Source organism: Girardinichthys multiradiatus, chromosome 3, assembly GCF_021462225.1.
Source record: "Girardinichthys multiradiatus isolate DD_20200921_A chromosome 3, DD_fGirMul_XY1, whole genome shotgun sequence".
NCBI lineage: Eukaryota > Metazoa > Chordata > Actinopteri > Cyprinodontiformes > Goodeidae > Girardinichthys > Girardinichthys multiradiatus.
In genome coordinates this window covers 44,450,154-44,475,802 of record NC_061796.1, presented here as the reverse complement: position 1 = coordinate 44,475,802, position 25,649 = coordinate 44,450,154, and the positions used below count along the sequence as shown (strand labels likewise).

The 25,649-nt window shown below is 37.4% G+C and overlaps 1 protein-coding gene across 3 annotated transcripts in view; it reads left to right on the top strand.

Moving 5' to 3' along the window:
* The window catches only part of ndufaf6 (NADH:ubiquinone oxidoreductase complex assembly factor 6), a 31,878-nt gene extending 28,709 nt beyond the window's left edge, over positions 1-3,169 (top strand). For all 3 annotated transcript variants that reach the window (XM_047361977.1, XM_047361976.1, XM_047361980.1), the window contains one exon: positions 2,225-3,169. In XM_047361977.1, the coding sequence (XP_047217933.1) occupies positions 2,225-2,353 (129 nt within the window). In that variant the 3' untranslated portion in view covers positions 2,354-3,169. The remainder of the gene's footprint in view (positions 1-2,224) is intronic.
* The last annotated feature ends 22,480 nt before the right edge of the window (positions 3,170-25,649 follow it).

Sequence of the window (25,649 nt, the reverse complement as noted above, 5' to 3'; positions counted from 1 at the left end):
TATTTTCCTGCTGTACTCATTTTCTCCATATTTAATCTCCCAACCCCTGATGCAGAAAAAAACCGCAAACATAAATAAAGTGTCGCTCAGTTTGCCTGCAGGAGTCGAGTTAACGAATGGTTCTTTTTTTTTTTTTTTCTGGTTTCCTCTAGACTCATCCATCTTCTCACATGAGCTCTAAAATTCCTTCCTGGTAAATCCTGGGTATATCATTTCCTTTTTTACCTGGGCTCTTCTCCCTAAGCACTCAGTCTTCAGATGCCTTTATGATGGTCTCCTCACTTTCAGGATTTTTTTATGTAAAACTTTTCTATTTGGTAAATTGCAGACATTTCTTTGTATCCTTGTTAGCCCTTAGTCAAAGAGAACTAATAAAACTCAATGTAGGCCTCATGAAAAGGACACAAGGTTTCAACAATATTTTAGAGCAACCCAAGAACCCAAATGTTTTTTGTTTTCATAAACAGAGTAAAGGTTTCACGAACCTTGTTTTAAAGAATCTTTTATCATAACAATATATTCTACTCTTGGTTCGACCAGTCTGATAAGCCCAACATTATTCATACCCCTTCAAAATTATTCTCCTTCAACCAAGAAGTTTGTCTCTGATATGAAATGAGGCAGGCATCTCTTAAAGGATAATAAAACAATATAAAAAGGACTATCAATTTTGAAAATGTTCAGTTTTTATTGGCATTTTAATGAAGAAATGGCATGTCAAAAAGTATGCCATTTTCATGATTATCATCATTCAATGGAAAACTCTCTACTGGCACTACAGCAACAAAACATCTTATGACTGCATGTTTTTTGTGTGTTTCTTTTAGTATTTGGATTATTTATCTTTGGTAATTAGCTCTAATTCTCCTTGCCATCACCCTTATCTTCAGCTCCATTCCCCTGTACTCTGGGACTCTGGCTGGGTTGCTCAGAAACATTAATCTTACTTCTGGTCAGAAAAAACATGTTTGTAAAATAAAAGTATGAAATTAAACCTAGCATTTTCTGTCATACTGTTCCAGTTTTAAGTTTCTTTAAGGATTTTCCAGACAAAGTGCAGGAATGACCAAAGGTTCCTTCAACTATATATGCACTGCCACCCAGCTGGCTGAAAGAAGGCTACTAGGTCTTTCTCATACTTGCAGAAAGGATCCATTCAGCTGTCTGGGAATATTCCTGATCATTATAAACATAACTAAAGAAATGTCATCGATCACTCTGAAGGTATCATTTTGAAACTGCAGATGATGAGCTTCAAGCTGCCTGGCATGCTTTTAAAATAAAACGGAGATCATGTTATACTTCTTTTTTTTAAGTTTTCTGGTTTAGTACCATGACATCATTAAACCTAATTTAAAATTAAATTGGTATTTTTACTCAAGGTTATCTGTTCATTCAAATCCCATCATGACTGATGCCCTGTGAGTTATCCAGTTCAGGTTTGACCAGTTTAGAGACGATCAAATGTTGTCCGGATTCCTTTACAAACAGTAAATGAGTCGTAACTTCAGCAGCAAATGGTAGCTAAAAAGAAGATGCCAAGTTCAGGTGTTTGAGCCAGAATTTCTTTCTATTTTTCATTCATGTTGTGGCAGCTCTAGCAGACGGATGTCGGCCAGCCAGCAGCCTTATCGTAAACATCTGTCAACATATCAGGGCATCCTAACAACTTCTTCCTTTATTACTTTAAAATAAGAATCTCTAACATAGAAATAGGGTGTCAAGGTTAACTGTTTTTAACTACATTTAGTCCTGTAGACACAATAACCTGATGGAGACCTCACTTTGATGACAGATATCGAATATCTTATCGAACACCCAGTTAACCACTGTGGGGTTTTCTAGGGCCAACATTAATGATGGTATTTGAATAAAAAAAATTAGTCCTGCTGATGGGCCAATAGTTTTAGCCTAATTATTTATTTAATATTACTGTATTTTCTTTATTGGTCACTTTTTGGTTTCAGGATAAGAATTTTCCTAATGTCACTGGGCAACAAACATCTATGTATTACTAGGCTAGAACAAGCTGCAAAAAATTATAAATGTGTTTCTGCATTTTCATTGGAAGAATATTTGGTGTAAAAACATAAACCTATGTTGTTTAAATCTGTAAGAGTCTAAAATGTGCATAAATTGTTAGAAACTGTCCTCTTAGAGGATGAGGCATGAATTCAGGATGCAGACTAAACCAACTGGTGGTTCTGTTTTCTCTGTGCTGCAGGTCGTGTTAGAAGACTATCTGCAGAGAGTAAGGAAAGCTGATTTTGATGTTTTCCACAAGAGCCTGCGGAACAGAAACCCACTGCTCCCTTTCCAGCTGTACCTCCGTTCCTGGAAGAAGACCTACTGATTCCAGCTCTCCCAGTTCAACCAGTTTGACTCTAAGCAACCTGCAGATCTGCCAGACCACGACTTCACCCTTTGAGATTCTGGTCTCAGAATGCTAATTAGCAGGTTAATAAAGCCACACAGACTCAGTCAGACATCAGCACTGGCACTGAGATCCTCACGCTTAGTGAAACTACAGACCACAACTGGCTGGTTTTTGTTCTCACCAGCTTTGCAACATCAATAGCAACCTGCAGCTTTTACATGGGATGCTGCTCCTAATCTAATCACACTCCTCAGTCTCAAAGTATAACTTAATAGTTTTGACCATACAAAGTTTTCCAACTGTGAAATCCTGACTAACACAGTTAAGAGAGTCTCTCTGTTTTCTTTCCTCTCCTACATGAAAAACCCTTCCAGGCTGCCGAGGACAAAATAACCAAGTGTTTTGATGCCGTTTTGTTCCTGGATGTTGAAGGTCCTGCACAAAAGAGCAACATTAATTTGAAAGAACAGGATCTCAGGATAATAAAGCAAATTATGTGAGTGCAGGGAGCTCCAAATACAAAACATTTTATCTACGAGAAATAGAAATTACCCCCGTAGAGAGCAGTCTGAAGTTTCCTACTACACAAAGACACTCAGACCAATCTCACTGTGTGGGGCTGTTACAGCAGCTGGTATCAACCCAGAGGTACTGTGGATAGAAATAAAAACTAGTCTTTTACACTGATGCCCTGGTGAAACCATGAAGGAAATTGTCACTAACCTACTGTCCTGAAATAAAATCATGTATTTTGTATATGTAATATTAAAAACCAACAGTATCTCTAAATAAGTTATTGATTAAAGCTCTGGTTATTTTTTTCTTTTAGAAAAGTCTTGTTTTTCATCTGTTGCAGTTTGCAGATTTTGCATCTAATGCTCCTGCTTTTCATTTCCCAACAGCTTTAGTTGACTCGAATAAGTGTTCATTCCCCTTTAACCTCATCACATTAAAACCACAACTTGCTGCGTATTTTATGGGTGCGCATTCCTCAGCCCCTTTTTCTCTGATACCCTTAAATTCAGTGCAACCAACTACCTTCAGAACTCACCTAATTAGCAAACAGAGTCCACCTGTGTAATTCAGTCTCAGGATAAAAACGGCTGGTCAGAGTTGATTGGAAGATAGATGGAGCTAAATCCTGGAAGGAAACTTGTTAGAGGCTGCAGAAGACTTGAGACTGGGGTTGAGGTTCACCTTCCAGCAGGACAACAACCTTAAAAATACAACCAGGGTTACAGTCGAGTAGTTTAGATTGGGTTTAAAGTCCAGCCCTCAAGGGTCAGTGTCGTGCTACTTTTGGATATGTCGCAAGTCCAACACACCTTAATAAAATGACAAAATAACATCTTGTGCACTCGCTAATGGCTAATTATGTGACGCAGAGATGCATCTAAAAGTTGCAGGACACCAGCCCTCATAGACTGAACATAGCTTATTCATGTGCTACAATGGCCCAGTCAGGTTGTGACAATATGTGCAAAAGTTGGGAATGGGGGTGGGAATACTTTTTCCAGACCCTATATTTACCATTTTGCTTTACATTTTTTAAATACCTAATAAAAATCAAAGCCCAGATTAACTCTTTCCCAGCTGGAGCTCGCTTCCTGCAACCTGCAGATTTGGTGGCATCCTTGTGCTGCCCTTTATGATGCTTCAGTTTGGTTACTTTAAATCTGGAGGAGATGACAAATGTACATTTGATAGATGTTTTAGTGTGGTTAAGGTTTATTGTACCTGTAAGGCTTCTTTTTACACTCAAGAGTTTTGATAAAGTGAAAGTAAAAAGCGAACTTAGTGATTGGCCCAAAGTTTTCATATTTTCCCCACAAAAAGATAAAGAGATCAAGATTCTGAGAGGGAAACTCAATAATTCATTGATAAAACAATTCTGAAAAAACATTTTTGCATCACAGTTTTGACATTTGCTGCTTTCATTACTTCAGAAGATGGATTCAAGGTGTCACATATCAATCTGAGTTGCTTTTATTTTACACACTGAAAAGAATTATGGGAATTCAGCTTGGTGATGCTTAATGCAGGTCAAATGTTACTGGGTTGTACAAAGTAAAAAAAACATTTGATCATGCTGATGGAACAGCACTTTCTGTAACAACGCTCCCTGGTGGTGACAGATGTTTTATGATGAATGTGTTTTAGAGTAAATTCATTCTCCAAGAGAATACAGAAATTATACATTTTATATGTTTGTGTAAGATTTTCACTGAACAATTAATCATATGCTCAATGAGAAAAGCCACAAATTACCTGCAAAAGACCCAAGAAGGGTTAAACATGAAGCTGCTGGAACCCATTATCCTCCAGGGTCATCAGAGCTGCAGTCTACCTGAATGTGCCCGGAAGTAAGACATGTTCAGTGTTCAGGGACATGTCCAAGGTAGGAAATACCTCATCATTCATTGATTGGCCAGCTGTTACCAAGGATGAGATAGTTGGACCATTTCAGGGTCAAAGATGGGCTTCAAATTCACTCCTTGGTGTACTGTCAGTTTCTAATGGACTCTTTCTTCAAGTGGTGGTACTGAAAAGAAAAGTGGCATAAAATAAGACCCAGGTTTTAATGTAGGACAGTGCATCATTCATGCAGCCATACACTACACTGCTTAAGGGCCTAAATGATCCACAGCATCCTTCCTGCGGTAACCCGATAGGCTGTGGTTGCTCTACAAAAACTATGAGCTGATCATGAAATTGACATTTATGAATGAAAGGTTGAAAAGAAAGGGAAGCTGTATTGGATGCTGAACATTGTTGACGTATGAAGTGTTTATTTTTTATTTGAGTTATTGTGCTTTCTCAGTTCCCAGCTCCTCTGATCTAGTTAATCTCACCGATAGTTTGAGCTTCACCTTTAATGGCTGCGTATGGCTCAGAGTTAAGCAGGTTGTAAAAAATGTGTGGATGCTCAACAAGCAATCCCTGAATCCTCAGTTCTTGATGTTGTTCTTGCATTATGTGACAGCTAATTTGAATATAAATGCAAGCCTCATGTTAAACTAAACAAGCCAATTTCTTTCCAACAAAATTTGTTTCAATCTTCTTCGTGGTTGCGCCTTTGCATAATTCATGCAGCATAAATTACGGACTGAACTGCACCTTGATGCATCTCTTTAACCGCACGGTGCCACAGAACATTACAGTGATCTTGATTATAATTTTAGTAACTAGTTATCACAGCAGTGTTGTAATTGAAAATGCTAGTTTTTGTGGGGGTTTTTTGCAATAATTGATGTATGCACACAATACAGCATAGGTCATAGTGAGAGTCTGCTAAATTCAGATTATCGTTATTAACAAATATATGTTTTTAATTTCTGGCAAACCATTTTAGTTTAGAACTTTGCTTAGCTACAGTCTTATTCCAAATAGATATCTAGTTCTAGCTTCAAAAAAACGACCAAGAGATGCAGATAATCCCTTTAGAAACCATGCAGGCCCAGCAAGGAGCAACTAAAGGGAATAAAAAGCTTGAGGGTTTACCTCACTGATGGGACTGGAGAATAAAATCCATCTTATTTCTTGGTAAAGATTTTAAATTATAACTTACCAGAAACAAGTAACAAGTTAATCACAAAGGAATAAACTAAATGGCAAGACCTTAACAACAATAATGAACACATGAGTAAACTAAATATGGAAAGCCCTAAACAATAACAACTCAGATAATGGACCAGACACAAACAAAAATGTATACCAAAACCCAAACGGCCATGGATCATAACACCAGCACCCTAAACATATCTACAGACCTGAAAGGATGACTTCATCATACCTTGTATGTTGTTTTCTGCTGCCTTTGTAAAACTAATTTCTACTTACCAGATGCATTATGTGGATGACTCATTTTTGAATGTAGAAACCCTGTTGCAAGTATTGCTCAGATGAATGATTTTATTTCTAATTTTGCTGCTAATACAACTTGAACAATATTTGTTTCCATCCCAAGTCAGAAATGGTTCACATGCAATGTATAATTAAAACAAGAGATACAAATATTGCATTTATTATATCATTTTTAAACAAGATTTTTGGGAGCGAGAACTGCTTGCTGACATTCACAGAAAAGCTCCAACTTAAAAAAAATATCTAGAATTTAGACTTTTTAGCTGACTCTCATCAGCACATCCAGCCTTCTCGGTTTTCACTAGTTGTACAGCATTTGACCTGCAGAGGTCACACATGGTGTCTGTGATGGATGGGAAGGATTTTGTGTATTTTAAAGATACATCTTATGGTCCCCGACCAAAGAGATTGAAGTACCTCTCTGACCAGATGCCCTTGTTCCTTGAGGCTGTTTATACTTCTGTCATATTTCCTCCACAACACATTCCTTTTAGTGTGATGTGATTATTGATTGCCTGTGGGTTATAAGAGGTTATTTTTAAGATAGGAAGCTGTGAATTTGAGAATATTCTAGCAGGCATTATAACATTTTTAAACAGCTGCGATGCAGTGAATGATATTAACATGATTCTTTTTACTTGATTTGCTGCGTGAACAGCAGCCTATAAAAAGTGTCTCAGACAGTTTAGATATTTATGACTTACTGGCATGATGTTATTCTTTCTTTTCAACAAAAGAGTTCCTATCAGAAATGATGGAGCTCTTTAAACTAGTTGCTTTCCTGTCATTTTACTAGAGGTAGGAAGTGTACCCAAAGATTGTACTTAAATAGGAGTAGAACTACCTCAACATACTTAAGTAATAGTGAAAAGTAGCCATCCCATGTAAAAAGGTATCTGGAAAAAAAAAATTAGTACTGAGTAACTGAAGACAGGCAAAAAATATAAATTAAGGTAAAAGTAAAAATTAAAAATACAGATAACATAATTACAAAATAACAAATTCAGGCAGAGAAATTCCAAATCAAATGATTTAAGATAAAACGTATGAAACTAATACTTATAGTAGGTAAGTAGGTCTATCTGTTGAGCCTGCTGTGCCATATGTCTCTGTAATTTACCCTTTTCTAACATATAAACTGGACACTAGGCTGCCAGTGCTACTAGACTGCCATAATGAAGTAGCTTTTACATCAACATGGACCTATGAGTGTTTCAACCAATAGAAAGGCTCTGGTCTAGAGTCAGCACCTTAAAATACGACTGAAATTCACAGCTTCCCACAGCTAGATGGTTGAAACTTGGACACAGCTGGGTGTCTGATCTGAAAAATGGCGTAGTGGTGAATGTGATGAATCGTCTGTATGTTGCATAGGCCGATTGTTTAAATAGCAGCCAGTGTGAAACAAGTTCTGAGAATGCTACTCTATGTGTAAAGCTTTTCTGGCCAGAATTACTGCCTGACACAAAGCAAAGAAAGGCTCCCACACCACAAAGGAATAACATCAACACAACGGCATACACCTAAGCCACTATTATACAGGTCCTTCTCAAAATATTAGCATATTGTGATAAAGTTCCTTATTTTCCATAATGTCATGATGAAAATTTAACATTCATATATTTTAGATTCATTGCACACTAACTGAAATATTTCAGGTCTTTTATTGTCTTAATACGGATGATTGTGACATACAGCTCATGAAAACCCAAAATTCCTATCTCACAAAATTAGTATATTTCATCCGACCAATAAAAGAAAAGTGTTTTTAATACAAAAAACGTCAACCTTCAAATAATCATGTACAGTTATGCACTCAATACTTGGTCGGGAATCCTTTTGCAGAAACGACTGCTTCAATGCGGCGTGGCATGGAGGCAATCAGCCTGTGGCACTGCTGAGGTCTTATGGAGGCCCAGGATGCTTCGATAGCGGCCTTTAGCTCATCCAGAGTGTTGGGTCTTGAGTCTCTCAACGTTCTCTTCACAATATCCCACAGATTCTCTATGGGGTTCAGGTCAGGAGAGTTGGCAGGCTAATTGAGCACAGTGATACCATGGTCAGTAAACCATTTACCAGTGGTTTTGGCACTGTGAGCAGGTGCCAGGTCGTGCTGAAAAATGAAATCTTCATCTCCATAAAGCTTTTCAGCAGATGGAAGCATGAAGTGCTCCAAAATCTCCTGATAGCTAGCTGCATTGACCCTGCCCTTGATAAAACACAGTGGACCAACACCAGCAGCTGACACGGCACCCCAGACCATCACTGACTGTGGGTACTTGACACTGGACTTCTGGCATTTTGGCATTTCCTTCTCCCCAGTCTTCCTCCAGACTCTGGCACCTTGATTTCCGAATGACATGCAGAATTTGCTTTCATCTGAAAAAAGTACTTTGGACCACTGAGCAACAGTCCAGTGCTGCTTCTCTGTAGCCCAGGTCAGGCGCTTCTGCCGCTGTTTCTGGTTCAAAAGTGGCTTGACCTGGGGAATGCGGCACCTGTAGCCCATTTCCTGCACACGCCTGTGCACGGTGGCTCTGGATGTTTCTACTCCAGACTCAGTCCACTGCTTCCGCAGGTCCCCCAAGGTCTTTAATCGGCCCTTCTCCACAATTTTCCTCAGGGTCCGGTCACCTCTTCTCATTGTGCAGCGTTTTCTGCCACACTTTTTCCTTCCCACAGACTTCCCACTGAGGTGCCTTGATACAGCACTCTGGGAACAGCCTATTCGTTCAGAAATGTCTTTCTGTGTCTTACCCTCTTGCTTGAGGGTGTCAATAGTGGCCTTCTGGACAGCAGTCAGGTCGGCAGTCTTACCCATGATTGGGGTTTTGAGTGATGAACCAGGCTGGGAGTTTTAAAGGCCTCAGGAATCTTTTGCAGGTGTTTAGAGTTAACTCATTGATTCAGATGATTAGGTTCATAGCTCGTTTAGAGACCCTTTTAATGATATGCTAATTTTGTGAGATAGGAATTTTGGGTTTTCATGAGCTGTATGCCAAAATCATCCGTATTAAGACAATAAAAGACCTGAAATATTTCAGTTAGTGTGCAATGAATCTAAAATATATGAATGTTAAATTTTCATCATGACATTATGGAAAATAATGAACTTTATCACAATATGCTAATATTTTCAGAAGGACCTGTATACTATTGTCAAGTTAAACCAGGAAGCTGCAAGTTTGACAGTTCCCCTAATGCCCACTGCCCGGAGGGCTCTTAACTTAAAAACAAGCACTCCTGGACCATTTTCCCCCTCAAGACAAACCGCTCATGTAGAAATAACCATGCTCACTTGGACTTCACACAATGAAGGCACACTAAACAAAACTCTTCAGCTCAAAGCTACAACAAAAGACACCACTGGTAGGAGAAAATGTGTATATTTACATTTTAAATGGACACTATGAAATGAAGCTCACCCAGCTCAACGTCCCAGCCTCCACCTGTCAGTGGATCAACAACTTCCTGACGGACCAACAGCAGCAGGTGAGACTGGGGAGCATCTTCTCCCGAACCAGATCAGTAAGTACTGGTGCCCCCCAGGGGTGTGTTCTATCCCCACTCCTCCCTCTATACAAATGAGTGCACCTCAGCGGACTCATTTAGTCTGTCCTGTCTTCATCCATCTCAGTGTGGTTTGGCTCATCCATAAAACAGGACAGGTCCAGACTGCAACGAATAATCAGGTCTGCAGAGAGAATAATCAGGGCTGAACTTCCTTCCATCCAGGACGTATATAGGTCTAGGGTCAGAAAAAGAGCTGCTAAAATCTCTGCAGACCCCACACACCCTGCACATAAACTGTTCAGAGCTTTACCTTCAGGTGGCGCTACAAAGCACTGTTAACTAAAACCAGCCGCCACAGAGACAGTTTCTTCCCCCAGGCTGTTTCTCTGTTGAACATTCAATAGAGTACAAAACAACAGCATACAGATGTTGCAAATGCACCTTTTTATTTATATATGTGTATATTTGTATATTGTATATATGTATATTCTTTAACGCTTAAAACAAAAACCAGAGAGCAAAATGTACCGGAGTTAAATTCCTCGTTTGTATGTACGAACTTGGCAATAAAGCTGATTCTGAAATTACATGATACATATTTTGTGCAGTATGTCGAATATATCTTTATTTGACAGTATATTTCTCAAATATTTGGGTTTGGCATATAGTGCTATATACTACTTGCGATATGCAGATTTTTGTTTTCATTTACATTTAAATGTGAAAAGCTTTTTTTCAAAAGCTAAAAAATTCAAGGGATTTCAATATCATTTGTGTTAACTAATGTGCATTTTGTCTTTGTAGGTTACTAACCTACTCATAAGATGCTAAACTTTGTCTAAGGACAAAATAAAAGATAAATAAACGTAACTGAGCTGAGTTGTCCCGGCGTCCTTTTGATTGTGGCTAGGCCTTTCAAGTTTGGGCAGGAGATGGAGAATCTAAAGAAAACTTGCCAACTATTAGGGATGAATTTTGATGTCTGTGCATCCTTACTATTATTGATACAGGTGGAGCACCATCTCCACCCTCCAATTGCCATGTTTCCTGGTAGCTTCTCTGTAAATAAGAACCCTATCCAAACGTCATGAAGGATTACAACTTAATAAAAAGATTGTGCAGGACCTCTGACATTTTTGAGATTAGAGTTGTTTTCAGATGGTGGAAGTTTCTATTGGTCTTGGTACACCTCAGACCAACTGTTAGCTTGAGCCTCTGGCACCAAGTAGTCAGGGTTTACAAGAGAGTTATCTAGTGCAGGCAAGAAATCAGTGGTTCATAACCTTTAAACAGAACCTCACTTCAAAGTTAACTATCCCATTAAAAGTATTCTTGGTGTCGATGACACATGGTTGTGTTCAACTGAAGTCTATGTCCAATAAATCATGCATAGGTTTTGAATCTCCATTTTGTAATTTTTGTTATGAAGTTCATTTCATTCTTTTTGGGAAGCACTGGGTCATGCACCCCTCTCTTTATTCTGACAAGGCAGGTGCCTGGTTAGGCTTTAATTAAGCTTCATCCCCTGTGCCTTAAGCTGTCACTGTCGGCACCAAGACCTGTAATTACCAGCTGCGACCCAGGGTGCCAGCACCAACAGACCCAAAAGCTTTATGCTGCTAAGATACATGAAGGCATTAATTAGACCCTATCTGCCCTGTCCTGAGTAATTAAAGTCAGTGGAAAAGATGTTCATTCACCCTTACCTCTACAAAGTCACTGAAACGCTGCCCCAACATCAACGCTGTATTTATGAAAATCTTGGCATTTTATGTAAAAGACTTTCAGAGGAAACTAGATATCTAACTGCTAGTGTGATTTTTAGAATGTTTCTTTGTCTGAAAGCTATGTTTGAAAATCAAAGAAGCCTCATAAATACAGATGTCTGTGGAGGAAACAATCTGGGCTTTTAAATAACCAAAGGAAGAAAAGCATTTATAATCAAGTCTGCTACATTATATGATAAGCCCCTGCAGCCTTTGCGTTGCAGCAGAATCGGAATAAGCTTTTGGTTCATCTGACCAGTCTAATGTAGATGTAATGTATTTTATTTAATTGGGGCACTTTAGTCCTGCCTGAGTCAAAATAGGCAGAATTGTCCTAAAACATGATTTCTCATAGAGTTCTTCTACTTCTAGTTAATAAATTAGATCAACATTATAAACATTTCCTGATGGGTGTTTCTGTGCAGCCCAATTCACAGTCATTTCATGTTTATTGTGGAAATCAAAGTTCATCTTTTATACTCATTCCTTTGCAACTCACTCTTAAACATTTCTATAACAACACCATAAATATTGGTCATGGCACTAAACAAATACATAAACTCTGCATGTACCAATAATGAGCACAAGACTCCCAAAGTGAAACTTCCAGAGCTTATATTTTGTTTATTCTGTATTGGGTTTCTGTCAGGGAGAAATTCTCAGCTTTCTCAGCATCCTGAACCACCTCAGCATCCTCAGGTCCACTGTCGCTACATCTAATATATATCCCAATCCTTCCTTTCCTGAAAGACATTCATAGACCATGCAGCTAGCATCATACTCATTTTACCAAGACATAATCTCCACTACCTGTACACCTTTATGATCCCCTTATGCCATATACTCTACTCCAGACATAATAAGAGGCTCTTACTGTAACTCACCAAAATATATTAAGCAGCAGAAATGTTTAGTTTCCAAACAAACTGTAACTTAATCTAATGACAAACTAATATTGTTAAAGTATTTTCAAGAACATTTTACAGTAACTCTAAGGGTCACACTAATGGTCTAATGGTCAAATGATGTACACTTTAGTGTACATGATACTTTTACTTTGCTCAACTGATTAAGTGCAATTTCTTCCTAACCTAAAACCAATAATTAAAAATTGTAACAGTTATGTCAGTCCTCAGTGGTTAATTCATGTTACAAACAATTTCTTTCTGTAAGGCTGTCAGACTGTACAGGGACTGGCAAAATATTTCCCAAGTGTTCAGCGTTTCTGGCTGGTTGTCGGACATAGGTTTGAACATTTTTTGAGTGCTAATACTGGTTGCTCAGTTGGAGGCAGTGTTTAAAGAGGCACACTAGCATTTCTGAAGTGGCTTTTTAAGTGTGCCATCAACACAAACACACATACAGGATAATTACTTTGGAACTTGAATTGAGCATTGTCCATTTTGATGTCCATGATGTTAAATAGCATTCTGTTCAGGTTCTGGTTGTCTGCTGTGTATGTGGTCCTGCTGTTACACACATATGTTCACTCTGTCTTTGTTGTACCAGTTCTAATGTTCCCTCTAATTGTTCAGTTAAGTCTTGGCCAGTCTAGATACATTTGTCTCAATCTCACATTGATACCTTGATGCCAGAAGCATTAAAACTTTGCTTTTTCTGTTTCCACAAATAGAAAAAAGGTTTCATAAAACATATACTGTGTTTTAAAGATTTTCTGTTCAATGTACAATAATCCAGTTCTGATTTAATTGCTTTAGATTGTCAAATGCTTTGCAAATGCCTTAAAAACAGTGAAATAGTCCTCTACTGAAGTTTAGCTCCAAATAGAAACCTCAAACCATATTTTCTCATAGGCGCCCTTTCAGTTCCTCATGCACCATGCATGACAATAGGCAATAGAAAACATATTTGGGCCAGAACTGACTGGTAACCAGATCATTTTCTTACCAAGTGTCTGCCATCGTAATCAGAACGGCAACCTGGGGGGAGAGCCATATCACCCGAGACAAAATGTCAATGAGAGCAGATGTGGAATTTAGATGTTGGAATCAGATTTTTTGTTATATATATTTTTTATTTTCAAGGGATTAATAAAAGTCTAAAAGAAAAGGTGAATGAGAGCAACTATCAACAGTCAGAGGACAAATTACAAATACTACCGGGTGTCAGGATGTGAGATTTTGGACTTTGTTTGTGGTTTGGTGTTTTGTTTTACTAGATGCTCTTGTTTTGAAGTTTTGTATTCTTGTTCATCACTTTTTGTGTTCTGACATTTCTGGTTTCCTTTGCCTCCCTGTCTGTTCTCCTCTCATCATTAGTTTTCCTTTTTTAGTTGTTAATTATAGTTGTTAATTACTCGGTTTTTGTTCCCTTTACATTCATGGTCCCTCTTAGCTCTGTTTTTTCTGTTTATCTTTATTCTCCAGTTCCTCCTTTAACAGGTTAGCTTTAGTTACTGTTTACTTTTATTCTAGTCATCATTTTTCCTGTTTCATTCTCAGTTTATTCTTTTAGTGTTTGCTTTTGTAGTCAGGGTTTCTTTATGGTCCCCTTTTTCTTAGGCATTAGGTTCTGTTGTTTTTCCTGTTCCTTCCAGATTCCTCTGTTTCTTCTATCTTCTGGTTATTCTAGATTTCTTATGTTTTGGTTATTTTACCGTAGTCTCCTGTTCTGCTTGGGTTTGTGTTTCTCCTTATTGGTTAATCTGTTCTACCTGTCCCTTCGGCCTCCCTGTCTCCTTGCCGCACCTGTTCTGTGTTTTTTGATTATCTGTCCTTTGTTCTCCTCTCACATCCTGCTGTATATGAATTGGTCTGTGCGCTTTGTTCCCTGCTGGTTCCTTGTAGTTGTTCATCTTCACTCTGTTCTGCCCGCTCGCTAGACCAGGACTCTGTTTTATGTTTGCTTCGTTCCTGCAAGGAGTGCACATATAAGTTTTTGGATTACTCATGTTTGTAGTACCTGCAGTGTTTTCATTTTTGCTTTTTTTTTGGAACTTTTTAAAATAAAGCTGAAGACTGTTTTTGAAAGCCGCATCCAAGCCCTTGTCTGCATATTGGTCCACACCAAAACTGCAACATGACACCGGGGACCTAATTAACATGCTAATAAATGACTTCATTTACAAACTTTTACCAACTTGTGGTAAAAACCTTTGTTATAAAAAGAAATAATAAATTAACATTAACTGTCATGTTTATGTAGCTCAGAATTTGTAAGTGTTTCAAACTGTAAATTAAACTGGGAACCAGTGAACTCCGATAGGTAATCCACTTTGATCCCAATTAGTAGTCAATTTAAAATCAGCATTATACCAAGTAAGCTAAAATTCTCATCTGATTTTAAAGGCACACCATGGATTTACTGTGCAAGGTGTAGTGATGATCATATGAGGTCAAGATGAGAGAGTTATTTTAACACTCCTCACGTGTGAATCCACATTAAAACCTTAGACAGCGCTCAGTTTGAAATGAGGCCATAATTTAAAATATGCAGTGAATATGCATGGACTGAAAACCAAAAAATACTGACATTGTTCGAATGCAACACGCACATGCAGCACAGCTTGTGTGGAGCCAGCCTAAGAATTTAGTTGCTATGAGGACAGTATATCAGAGGGGATTAGCTCTTTCATAAGCTTAACTCAACCTGACATTTTTTGTTGCCCAAAGACAAAGTTGTGGAACTAATTTTCCAATCTGCATACTCAGAAAGAAAGCTTCTCTTCACAGTAAGCCAAAAAACCTCACAGGGAGCATTAAGAAAACCAATTTTCTAAAGTCAACTTCAATAAATCTGCTAAAAAAAAGTCCTATGTGCTGCAGAAGATTTTACTTTGGGAAAGAGTTTTGTCTCTTCAAAATAAAAAAAGGTTAATTTACCTCTGGTGTCACTGCATCTGGAATGGCCAAATTGGTATAAATGATGGAGCTACTAAATAATGGAGTGATGGAAAGTGAGAATTAATTACAAAAGTTGATTAAGTTAAAGGTTAGCAGATGGGTTAGGGAAAAAGAAAATACAGGACACCCCTGGAAAAGAGAGAAGTTAATTTTTTAATCCTGATATACAATGCCTTATAAATAGATAAAAAAGTGAATGTCTGCCTTGGATGTTTCATCCTTTAATTTCCTTTAAAGGTAATCATGGTAGATAAAATTTGGCTGTTTGGACAAAAATTTGCAAAAACACAATAACAAGAAAAACCTCTTTTAATATGGGAAAATGGTAAATGGCACTGGGGCAGATGGACAGAAGCAGGGCTGCCATACAATCGGCGCCATAGGGCCCTCTGACCACCATCAGCAGGCAAGGTGGGTGGAGTCTCCTGCTCAAGGACATAACAACTGAGAAAGATGGAGCAAAATGAAAACAGTTTTTTTCAAAATAAATTCAATTAGGGTTGCACTGTGACACAATTTTAATCACTGTTGTCTTGCAGCAAGAAGGTCCAGGGTTTGAATCCTGGCCTGAGCCTTTCTGCATAAAGTTTGAATGTGTGTATGTGTTGCTCTGTGATGGACAGGTTGACCAGTTCAGGATGAACCCTGCCTCTCGCTGAATGACTGCTGGAGTTTGGCAACAGCCCCTCGGTGACCCTACCCAGATAGGTGGGTAAAGATAAAGGATGCATGGATAGAAAATGTCAACTGAATAAACATATTAAAGGGAAAGTAAACAACTGCATAAATATTCAAATTCTTCAGGTCACTGTTTAGTAGATGCACATTTGGCTGCAATAACGGCACTCAGTCTGTGTGGACACGTTTCAATCAGGGTAGAACAAGCAAAATGTCTGGGGTACGAAATGATCAAAACTAAAAAGTTATTTAATTGTGAAGGGGCGAAATGATTAATAATAAACATACATATTTAGATTTTTCTACAGTGTATTTTAGTTACAGAGATCAAAATAAAAGCAAAATATTGTGTAAATAAGCAAAATTAGAGTGTTCTGAAATATTTTGCAATTAAATTGCATAAATATGCAGAGCAGCTTTGCTTAATATTTGATTGCTGAAGCTTTTATGTGAAAAAGATTAATTGGTAAGCTTTCACAAAAATGGGTCCATAATAATGAAAGGCAATGAAATACTAAATGTTTAATATAAATCAGTTATTTGTTGTTTTAATTTTTTTTTCTTTTTGCTGAAAAAAACTGTTTTTGAGAAAAAATCATTACAAAAAACATTAAGATTACAACTTTATAAGAGATAAAGCAAGGAATGGGTAACACGTCTCTGATAATACTTTTACTGTTTAAAAATAGTATAATAATAATAAAAATGTTTTTTTAAGAATTGTAGGATTTTATGATAGTTAGAACAGACAAAAATAAATAAATAATTTTCCTACTGATTCCAACACAAAAATGAAACCATTAAATGGATGAACAAAAGAGGGATCCAGGTAATCAATGACCAACTGAGGTACGATATCTCCTTTTATTAATTAAAAGACAAAGTACTCATTTGATGGAGCAATGTAAAGATTTTTTTCTTATGCTGCCATCAGTGTTTCCTATCGTATCAGGTCTAGTGCAGGTGTATTGACATCAAAATATTTTAGTGTGTTTAAGCGTGTAATCTCCAGTACCGGTAAGATTGTTACTTACTCAATACTCAGTGAACTTTAACAATAATTAGCAAGATGTGTCAAAAGCAATGGTCAGTCATGTGAGCAAAATAAGAACAAAGCCACAGGTTACGCTTGTATAGTGAAATCACAGTAGAAAAAAAAAATCTGTTTTTCCTTACCAGCGATACTCAGTTGAAACCAAATCCATCGGTCCATTAGGATAAATTAGCCAATAATTCATCTCTGTCTTCCTAAATGTGTCCCTGTGACTGTTGCCTCTTGTGTTTTAGGTTGTGTTTTTTTATTTTTTATTTGGTTGAACAACTAAAAGTGTTCTAACCTTTCTAGCTCCACACAACCATCTTTTTTTCACACAGCCAGGCAGCAAACTGATGCCAAAAGTTGAGTTCATCGTTTCCAGCTTAACAAATCCAAGACGTTTGAGGAGAAAACAAAAATTCATGATGATTTCCATATTTGAAAAGGGGACAGCTCCATCTTCTATGAAAATCATCCCTAGGTCATCTAGAACATTGATGTCCAAACATTTTAGCTTCCAACCTACTAGTGTAAAAAATAAATAAAGCCGCACGTTGTGATGGTTATAGTATTAGTAAATTAATCCACAATTTGCACACAACTGTCTTTCTCATCACATTTCTGTATCAATCTGTCCATATGTTTTGACTTGTTATCTCTCTGAAAAGCAAAACAAAGATCCATTTTTAGCTGTATGGCAGCAGGGGTGGATCTTCAGGGGGGTAACGGGGGGCAACTGCCCCCCTACTTTTATGTCCTTAAAATACATGTAATTACTAATCACTTGTTTGTCCAAAATGCTGTTACAGCTTTCAAATTGAACCTTAATTTACCAAAAATATATAATTATAAATATAATCTGAGGTCCCTGAAAAACGTTACAGCCCTGCATCAAACACCATCTGTCTCTCAGGCATTATAATGAGGCAGTCTGTCTGCAGCCCAGCAGAGTGGAGCAACTGAGCAAAGTTTCTGCAGTTGAAGTCAGTTTGTCCAGGTTTTGTTTTAACACACAACAGTAAAGCCAACAATGAATGAAATGTCTGCTGAAGTGAACAACATTCCCGGTGTAATACGTTTATTAATAGTCCGACGAAGAGCGTTAGCATATTTCCCTTGTAAGTTTAGCGCACAATAAATGCGACAAAAGTTGATGAAAAGTTCAGCTATGAAAAAAAACTGTTTGGGTTTGCTTTTTTTTGGGACTACAGTTTCACTGATGGCTCTATACAACCAATATCACGACAATGAGGCATAATTAAACCACGTTACATCCGTTATGAGAAAATTTCAGTCAGAGAGAGAGAAAGAAGACAGTGCAGAGGAAACTGATGAAGGAGAGAAGGAAGGCACAGAGTCAGGGAATCTAGCCTTTCCAGTTGGACCACCTGGTGTGGATTTATTCTCAGTAAAAATTCCAGTGCAGAGATATTAGATGTTTCAATGAGTAACATATCTGCTCAAGTCTACAGGTGTTTTATGAATTTAGATAGTCCAGGCTTTATAGATGTAGTCAATATATGTAATAATTTTATTTTATAATAAAAGCAAATCCTACAACGCAGAAATGAAGTAAAAAAAACTGTATTAGATCATTTTAAGTGTGTCTATGTTTTTTTAGATCAATGAGCTTCCTTGAAGAGGTCCAGGATTGCCACCCTGCCTAGACCTTTAGCGCCTCCTTTGCCCACATATTAAATGTTTTAGATCCGACACTGTATGGCAGATGCCACCAGATTTTCACCAGATATCTCCTAATTTTCCAAAGAGCCTAATGATGCCTTCCACTCTAACAAGGTTCCTTTGGAAGAGATCACCCCAAAGCATCACAGATCCTCCACTGTACTTTAGAGTAGGCATGAAAGGGTTTTTACCACCATATTCTCCAGCAGGACAACCAATACCATTAGAAGGCACCTTCTCTTAATGTAACAGGTAAATACAGGTAATTAAATTATTTATTCTGTAGTTATTTATTACATTAAATAACAATACGTTTTTGGATATTGCAATGAAACAGGAAAGACCTTGTAACAAACATTTGCATGTTAAGTGATATTTGTTTGTTCCATATCTTTAATACATTCATCATCAAATATATGTCTTCATTTGAACAGATATGTTTGGTCTTTTTCAGAGTGGTACATGTAGTAGAGGCATTTATCCAGAGAATCCACTATAAGTTTAAGTTAATTTCTTAGTTCCTCATTAGGCATGGAAATACCTTGTAATCTTCTAACAAATGTATGTATTTAATAAACAGATGTTTTTCCAAGAAATACATCAGGTTAGGCTGTACTGATGCACATTCAGCATGCCTTAAAAATTGCATTTAAAGCACTTCTAAGCTATAGTAAAATTATTTAACTCTTACAAAACGTACATCTTGGAGAGATGGATGAGAAGTTAAGCTGAAGGCTTTCTGAAGAAAATTACTCAATCAATTCCAGGCAGTCGAGTAGAGGACACAAAGAGAATCCTGCAAATGCATTGATCAGAGTTACATTGAGTTTGGAGTCGACGGTTCTCAAATGAGAGGAGAGAGAAGCATGCAGTCATAAACGGAATGATCTGGGGAAGATGCTGAGAGTTGTAGCTTGTTCTGATGCTGATAAAGAGAGACAGAAAGGGAGCACAGGAGTGGGAAAGATGTTGCTATCACAATGACATGCAAAGGGAAGTAAAGGAAAACAAGGAGTTATGGAAAATGTAAAAAGTCCAAAATCCTCGAAGTTAATTTGACAATTTTAGCAAATATAGACAAATACTGTGATGGTAATTAAATGCTGTGTGTAAGAACAGAACTTTTAAAATATGTAGAAAAGTCTCCAAAAAGATTGTTCACAATGTTTAATTATTTACTGAAAAAACCAAAGTAAATCATGAAACAAAGTTACATTTATTAAATTTTTTTTTTTTAAATGCTTCTAAACACATTAAAGCTGTCTGCTGAACTGTTGAAGGTTAGGACAGTGTTTCTGGTTAACCAGGGAAAAAAATGTAGTTAAAAATAAATCTGAAAAATGTCTTCTTAAACCGAAACAAATTTAAAAATATTCTCGCCCACAGCAAGCTAAATCCAGATGCGTAATCCTAAAAACCAACAAAACAAGCACAGTTGAGAGCTGGTTTAAAACTTACAATCCATTAACTGTGACAAATTAAAGCTGCTAAGTGGCTTCATTTTTCTCGCTATGTCATGTTCTGGATAAGTGGCTTACAGAGAGCAGATTTTAATTGCAACCCATGAAATGCCTCATCCCCAAGATAGGATTTTAAGGAGAGAGTCTGTGAAGCACTTGTCAACGTAATTGGTTAGATGAAGTACTGCTGGAGCACTTTGACACTAATATTTATATTCTTCTGAACACTTCCCCGTCAAATTTCATTGAAACAAATAATCCAGGATTATCAGCAGTAAGGTGCAGTCATTTTGGGGAAAGATTTTTTGTGCTTTGTTTTTTATAATTCTGCAATGAGAGCAACTTAGGTTGTTAGTTTGTGAAACTGATGGAGATCGTTAGGTTAGGAGAAAGTACACAGCACCCAGGATCCCGCACTTAGTAAAACCTCATCCCAGGTCACCAGCATACGCCATACAAATCCACCTTACACAGGGGTCAAATATCACACCTAATGGCATGGTTTTTGTCCTGTTCCATTTTCACATCTGTATTGTTCACTCTGGATGAGTGAGAGGATATGCTTGTAATGATGATATCATTCAAAAGGAAAAAAGTATAACCATTATGTTTGCCCTGGAATTTAATTTTAAAAAGCTGGAAGCAATTTAAGCCATTTAAAAAGCTAAACATTTTTTACATTTTGCATCCTGTCCTGAAACCTTCAGATTAATAATTGTTTGTGCCTGATCTCTGACTTCTGGAGCTCACCAGCTCAAACAATGTGCGCTTTTAAAGGACAGGGCCGCCTCTAGCTTCTGTTTTAACACGAAGAGTTTAAACATGCAAGAGCAAACTGCACCAAAAGCCATCTTGTCACTACTTCAAGCTTAACTAAACCTTGACTAAAACCAGATAACCTCAACTGTACAAAATCTATAATTATTCAGCTCTTCCTAGGATGGTCTATCTGAACGTCAGAATCTTTTTGTCTTATTATTGTGAAACAACTATCCATTTATCAACTGCCTGGACAACATAAGAATACAGAGAAGAAAATACAAAAAACAAATTTGGTTTCAAGTAATAGCTTTTCAGACACAAAGTTAAAAAGTAAGAAGTCACATAAGACCCCCAAAGTGACAAAGACAAACCACTGCAAAACCATTCATACCTGAAGAACTTTTTTACATTTAGTCACATTTATTTGCAAAAAAGCAAACAATTACCATATAATTGTGGCATGAAGGGAAAATTATGATTTTAAAAATGTCTTTACAAATATGAATTTCAAAAGTGTTGCATGCATTTGTATTCAGCCCCCTTTAATTTGATACACCTGAATAAAATCTAGTAAAACACTCACTTTCAATGGATCATCATCGTGTGCACAGGGCCTGAATTTTTGGGCTTGCATGACCAGTATGTGTGAAGGAAAACTATAACTTCACATCTTCCTGAATACACAGTCGGAATGGGAAAACAACATGGTGGTAATGTCGTACTGGGGGATGCCTGTCTACAGCCGGGATATGGAAGCTGGTCATAGTTATTTTGAAGGAGAATTTAACTAAATACAGTGCTATCATGGAAGAAAATTAACCTTGAAAGAAAGCAACCTTTTTTCACCCAGTAAAAATGCTTGAGAATCAGTTTTCATTTACAAACATGTCATGACCAACAAACCCTGAAGAAAAAGTAAAAAAAAAACCACAGATACAAGGAAATATACAAACACCTAAATACAAAAAAATGGAACAAGCAAGTTTACCACAGAATCAACTGGCCGAGTTAAAAAGAAGAATATGCCGGCTAACATTAGCAGGAGTGGGTGGAGAAATAAAACACGTGCATATTAGTCTGCGCATATGCATGTAGCTGCATGCGAGAGAAGAGGTGTGCATAGGAGAAAATGAATGTATGAAAGTAAGTGCAATCAAATTAGGAGAAACGATTAATGGAGGCTGAGGGTATGAAGGGAGGGCCAGTCCGCCAGTTCCCTGTGGTGAGTGTTGAAGAGTGAGACACTGAATGGAGAGGGCTGTTATAGACTGCAAATGACTGGGGTAGAGGTTCACCTTTCGGCAAAACAACCACCCTAAACATTGACCCAGAGCTACAATGAAATAGTTCAGGTCCAAGCATATTTGTGAGTTAGAAAGGCCCAGTCAAAGTCTAAATCTGAATCTGAGAATCCGTGGCAAACATATGAAATTACTGTTGAGACACTCTCTGGCTGAGCTTGAGCTGTTCTACAAAAGGGGATTGGTAAGAAGTTTAGTCTGTAGATGTGCAAAGCTGGTAGATGCGATGATCCTTAGGGGTTCGGACAGTTTGGTTATCCTTGGTGTCTCTGTTTTCTTCATTTCCCTAATGTTTATGTTCTCTAAGGGTTGCCATTTTAGTTAATTTCTTTCTGTATTGGTTCTGTAGTTCATTCTTGTGTTCTTTGTACATTTAGAGTTATCATTGTTACATTTTTCTTAGGGTTTCATGTATCTCTGTTCAGCTCTTCTGTGTTTACTAGTCTCCGTCCCTGAGCTCCTCTGACTTTCTTCTGCCTCAGCTGTTCCACATAACCCCCTGATTGCTCACACCTTCATTCAATGTCTTTCTCTTATATCTTATATCTCATTGTGGTTGTAACATGACAAAATGTGAAAACGTTCAATAAGAATACCTTTGTAAGACAAAGCACTTTGATATATTAAAGGTTATCGATCTTTTTTTCCTTCACCAGATTACCTGGATCCATTATTTGCTCCTGTCATGTCTATGTAAGGAACTGGCAATGTGGTTGCTTAGTCTTAACTTTCCATGTTTCTAAGCTCAGGTCCTTTTTTAAACATTTTTTGATTATTTTGTGTGAATCTGTTATTTCACTTTGTAATAATTGGATGATTTAGAACATATTCTGTGTAGATTAAAGTCCATGAGAGACTAATATAGAAAATAAAGATACAACCACTCCAAAATCATCATAAGTAAAATTAGTTTAATTTTATTCTAATTTATTTATTTATTTATTGTATGTAAATGCATCCATGATTGCTTCTGTTTACAAATTCATTATCACAGAATTGAAACAGGAAGCCTCAGCTGGTATTGTGCCAAACTTCATTTTAGGAAAAAGCCAAAGTAAAGTCAAGTCAAGTTTATTTATATAGCGCTTTTCAGCAACAATGCACTCAAGGCGCTGATTGTCTTCATCAAAGAAGCTGCTAATATCGTTTTTATTAGAAAAATTAATTTTCTCTCTTAAAGCTATTTCATGTGTGCCTTATATAGCTAATATATTTGTTTTTGGTTTGGTCACACTTGCATAAATCCTGCCAAAGACAACTGAGGGGAAAAAAGTAAAAATAAAACAGAACATAACTTAATGTGTGTTTTGATCAAGAACAAATAGCAGAACACAGCAATGGAGCCACTTAAAAAATGCATCACCAATAAATATATAAAAAATGGTACATGTTAAATGTGAGACTCTGGTAAACAAATATCTAGGTTTGATTGGTTGTCATGGAAGTCAGTCTTTCCTTTCATCTTGTCACTTTGAAACCTCAACTCATTTATTTTCATTTTGGCACCTGGTGCATGTAAAGCCCTCAGAGTGGTTGTACATCTTGACAGCACCTGCAGCTGCAGGTTTAAAGAAGCAAACAGCCTTGGGAGCACAAATTAATTAAATCAAATCCAATGAAAGTTTTGAAAATTACATCCAGAACACCCTGCATATATCCATTGCGTGTGTGGAGTTTTAGCTGGGAGGTGAATGAGCACAGCTACTCTTTGTGCTGATGGATGTGACAAAAAGAAAACCGAGCTTCTCTTTTAGCGTTATAAGGATAGTAAAAGAGGACTATTTCTGGTGCTCATAAACGAACCACTGTGTTCACTTTTAAATTAGAATGCTGTTGTCATCATGAGGTCTTCATGGAATATCGGTGACATGTTTTGGTATAAATACCAATTAATGTCTTAAGGTCTCTTCTCTGGCCTGCCTTTAGACATTTCTTTAAAGCCTATATTTCAGTCCCCCCGATTGGAAATTTATGCTGGCTGTTGATCTTTTTTCCATGGGGTGTGAGAGAATGAAGCCCTAAGAGACAAAATAATATTCAATGACACTTGAAAAGAGCCTACAGTGCTGTGCATGGTTTCAATTATTAATGAAAAGAAATATCAAAACCAACCTGCCCCTATGTGAAAATATAATTGCCCTCTTTGTTAATAAATTAGTTGTGATGTATCACATTTCTGGTTAAAAAAAAGAGATCACATTGACCGTAGTGTGACGGTCTGGGGTCTGATCTGCATAAGGACTTCAACAACTTGTTGTAACTGATGGAACAATCAATTTTCCTCTCATGATCAGTTTGTGATCTGGACCCCAAGCACACTTGGATTTTGTAGCAGGACAATGATCCAAAGCATACCAGAAAGTCCACCTCTAAATAACTTGTTTTGGTGAAGGTCTGGACTTATATCTGAGTGAGATGCTATGGCATGACCTGGAAAACGCTCCAGTGTGGCTAAAAGAAAACCATTCTGCAAAGAAGAGTGGGCTAAATTTCCTCCAAAGAGATGTAAAAGTCTAGTCAAATCATTTATTTATAATTATTGCATGTATATAGTGTTTGTCCATCTCTTCCTAAACTGTACATGAACTGGGTGGCTTTAAGCAAACTGAGATTAATAAAGCTCTCCTGACCTAACGGTTGCTGCCAAGGGTGTCGCCACCACTTATTAAGTTTAGGAAGCAATTACTTTAAACTGTGAGAATGTTAAGATAGACAAATGTAGTGGTTTTGAAATTTTAACTTTAGAAAACGTTAGTATACCTTGATACCAGTAACCAATGCATATCTATTAATAACACAGAAACACAGATATGAAACAGACTGTTTCCCACTTTGTCTTAATAAGACCCAACCTTACTACATTGGCAGCAACATGTCCTCTGATTACCAAGTGATACTGAAGCCTAAATGAGCTGCTGGCCTAAAGGGTTAACTTTCAAAATCCTCTGAGTTTAAGGTGCTCAGCTCAGTGTTATATAGACAGTCATCTTCACTTTATCATTCCCATAAACCACCTTTACAGCCATCATCATCCTTGTCCCTAATCGACTTCACACTTCTCAAATGTAATCATGAGGTGCTTTGAGAGCCTGCTATTAAAACACATTTGGTCTCATCTCTCCTCAAGAAGCAGCAGTGTGCATACAAGGAAACAGACTGACACAGGATATGCACATCTCCTAACTGTATGATCTAAGCCCCCCTTTCTCATCTGTAAAATCTTTTCTTTACAGATCCACCTACATACTATCACCTGGGTTATCATAGGTCGTCCATGTTTCACACTCAACATCATCTAGTACCAAGTCTGTGAGCTCAGTCCAACACTCTGCTCACTATACACTTA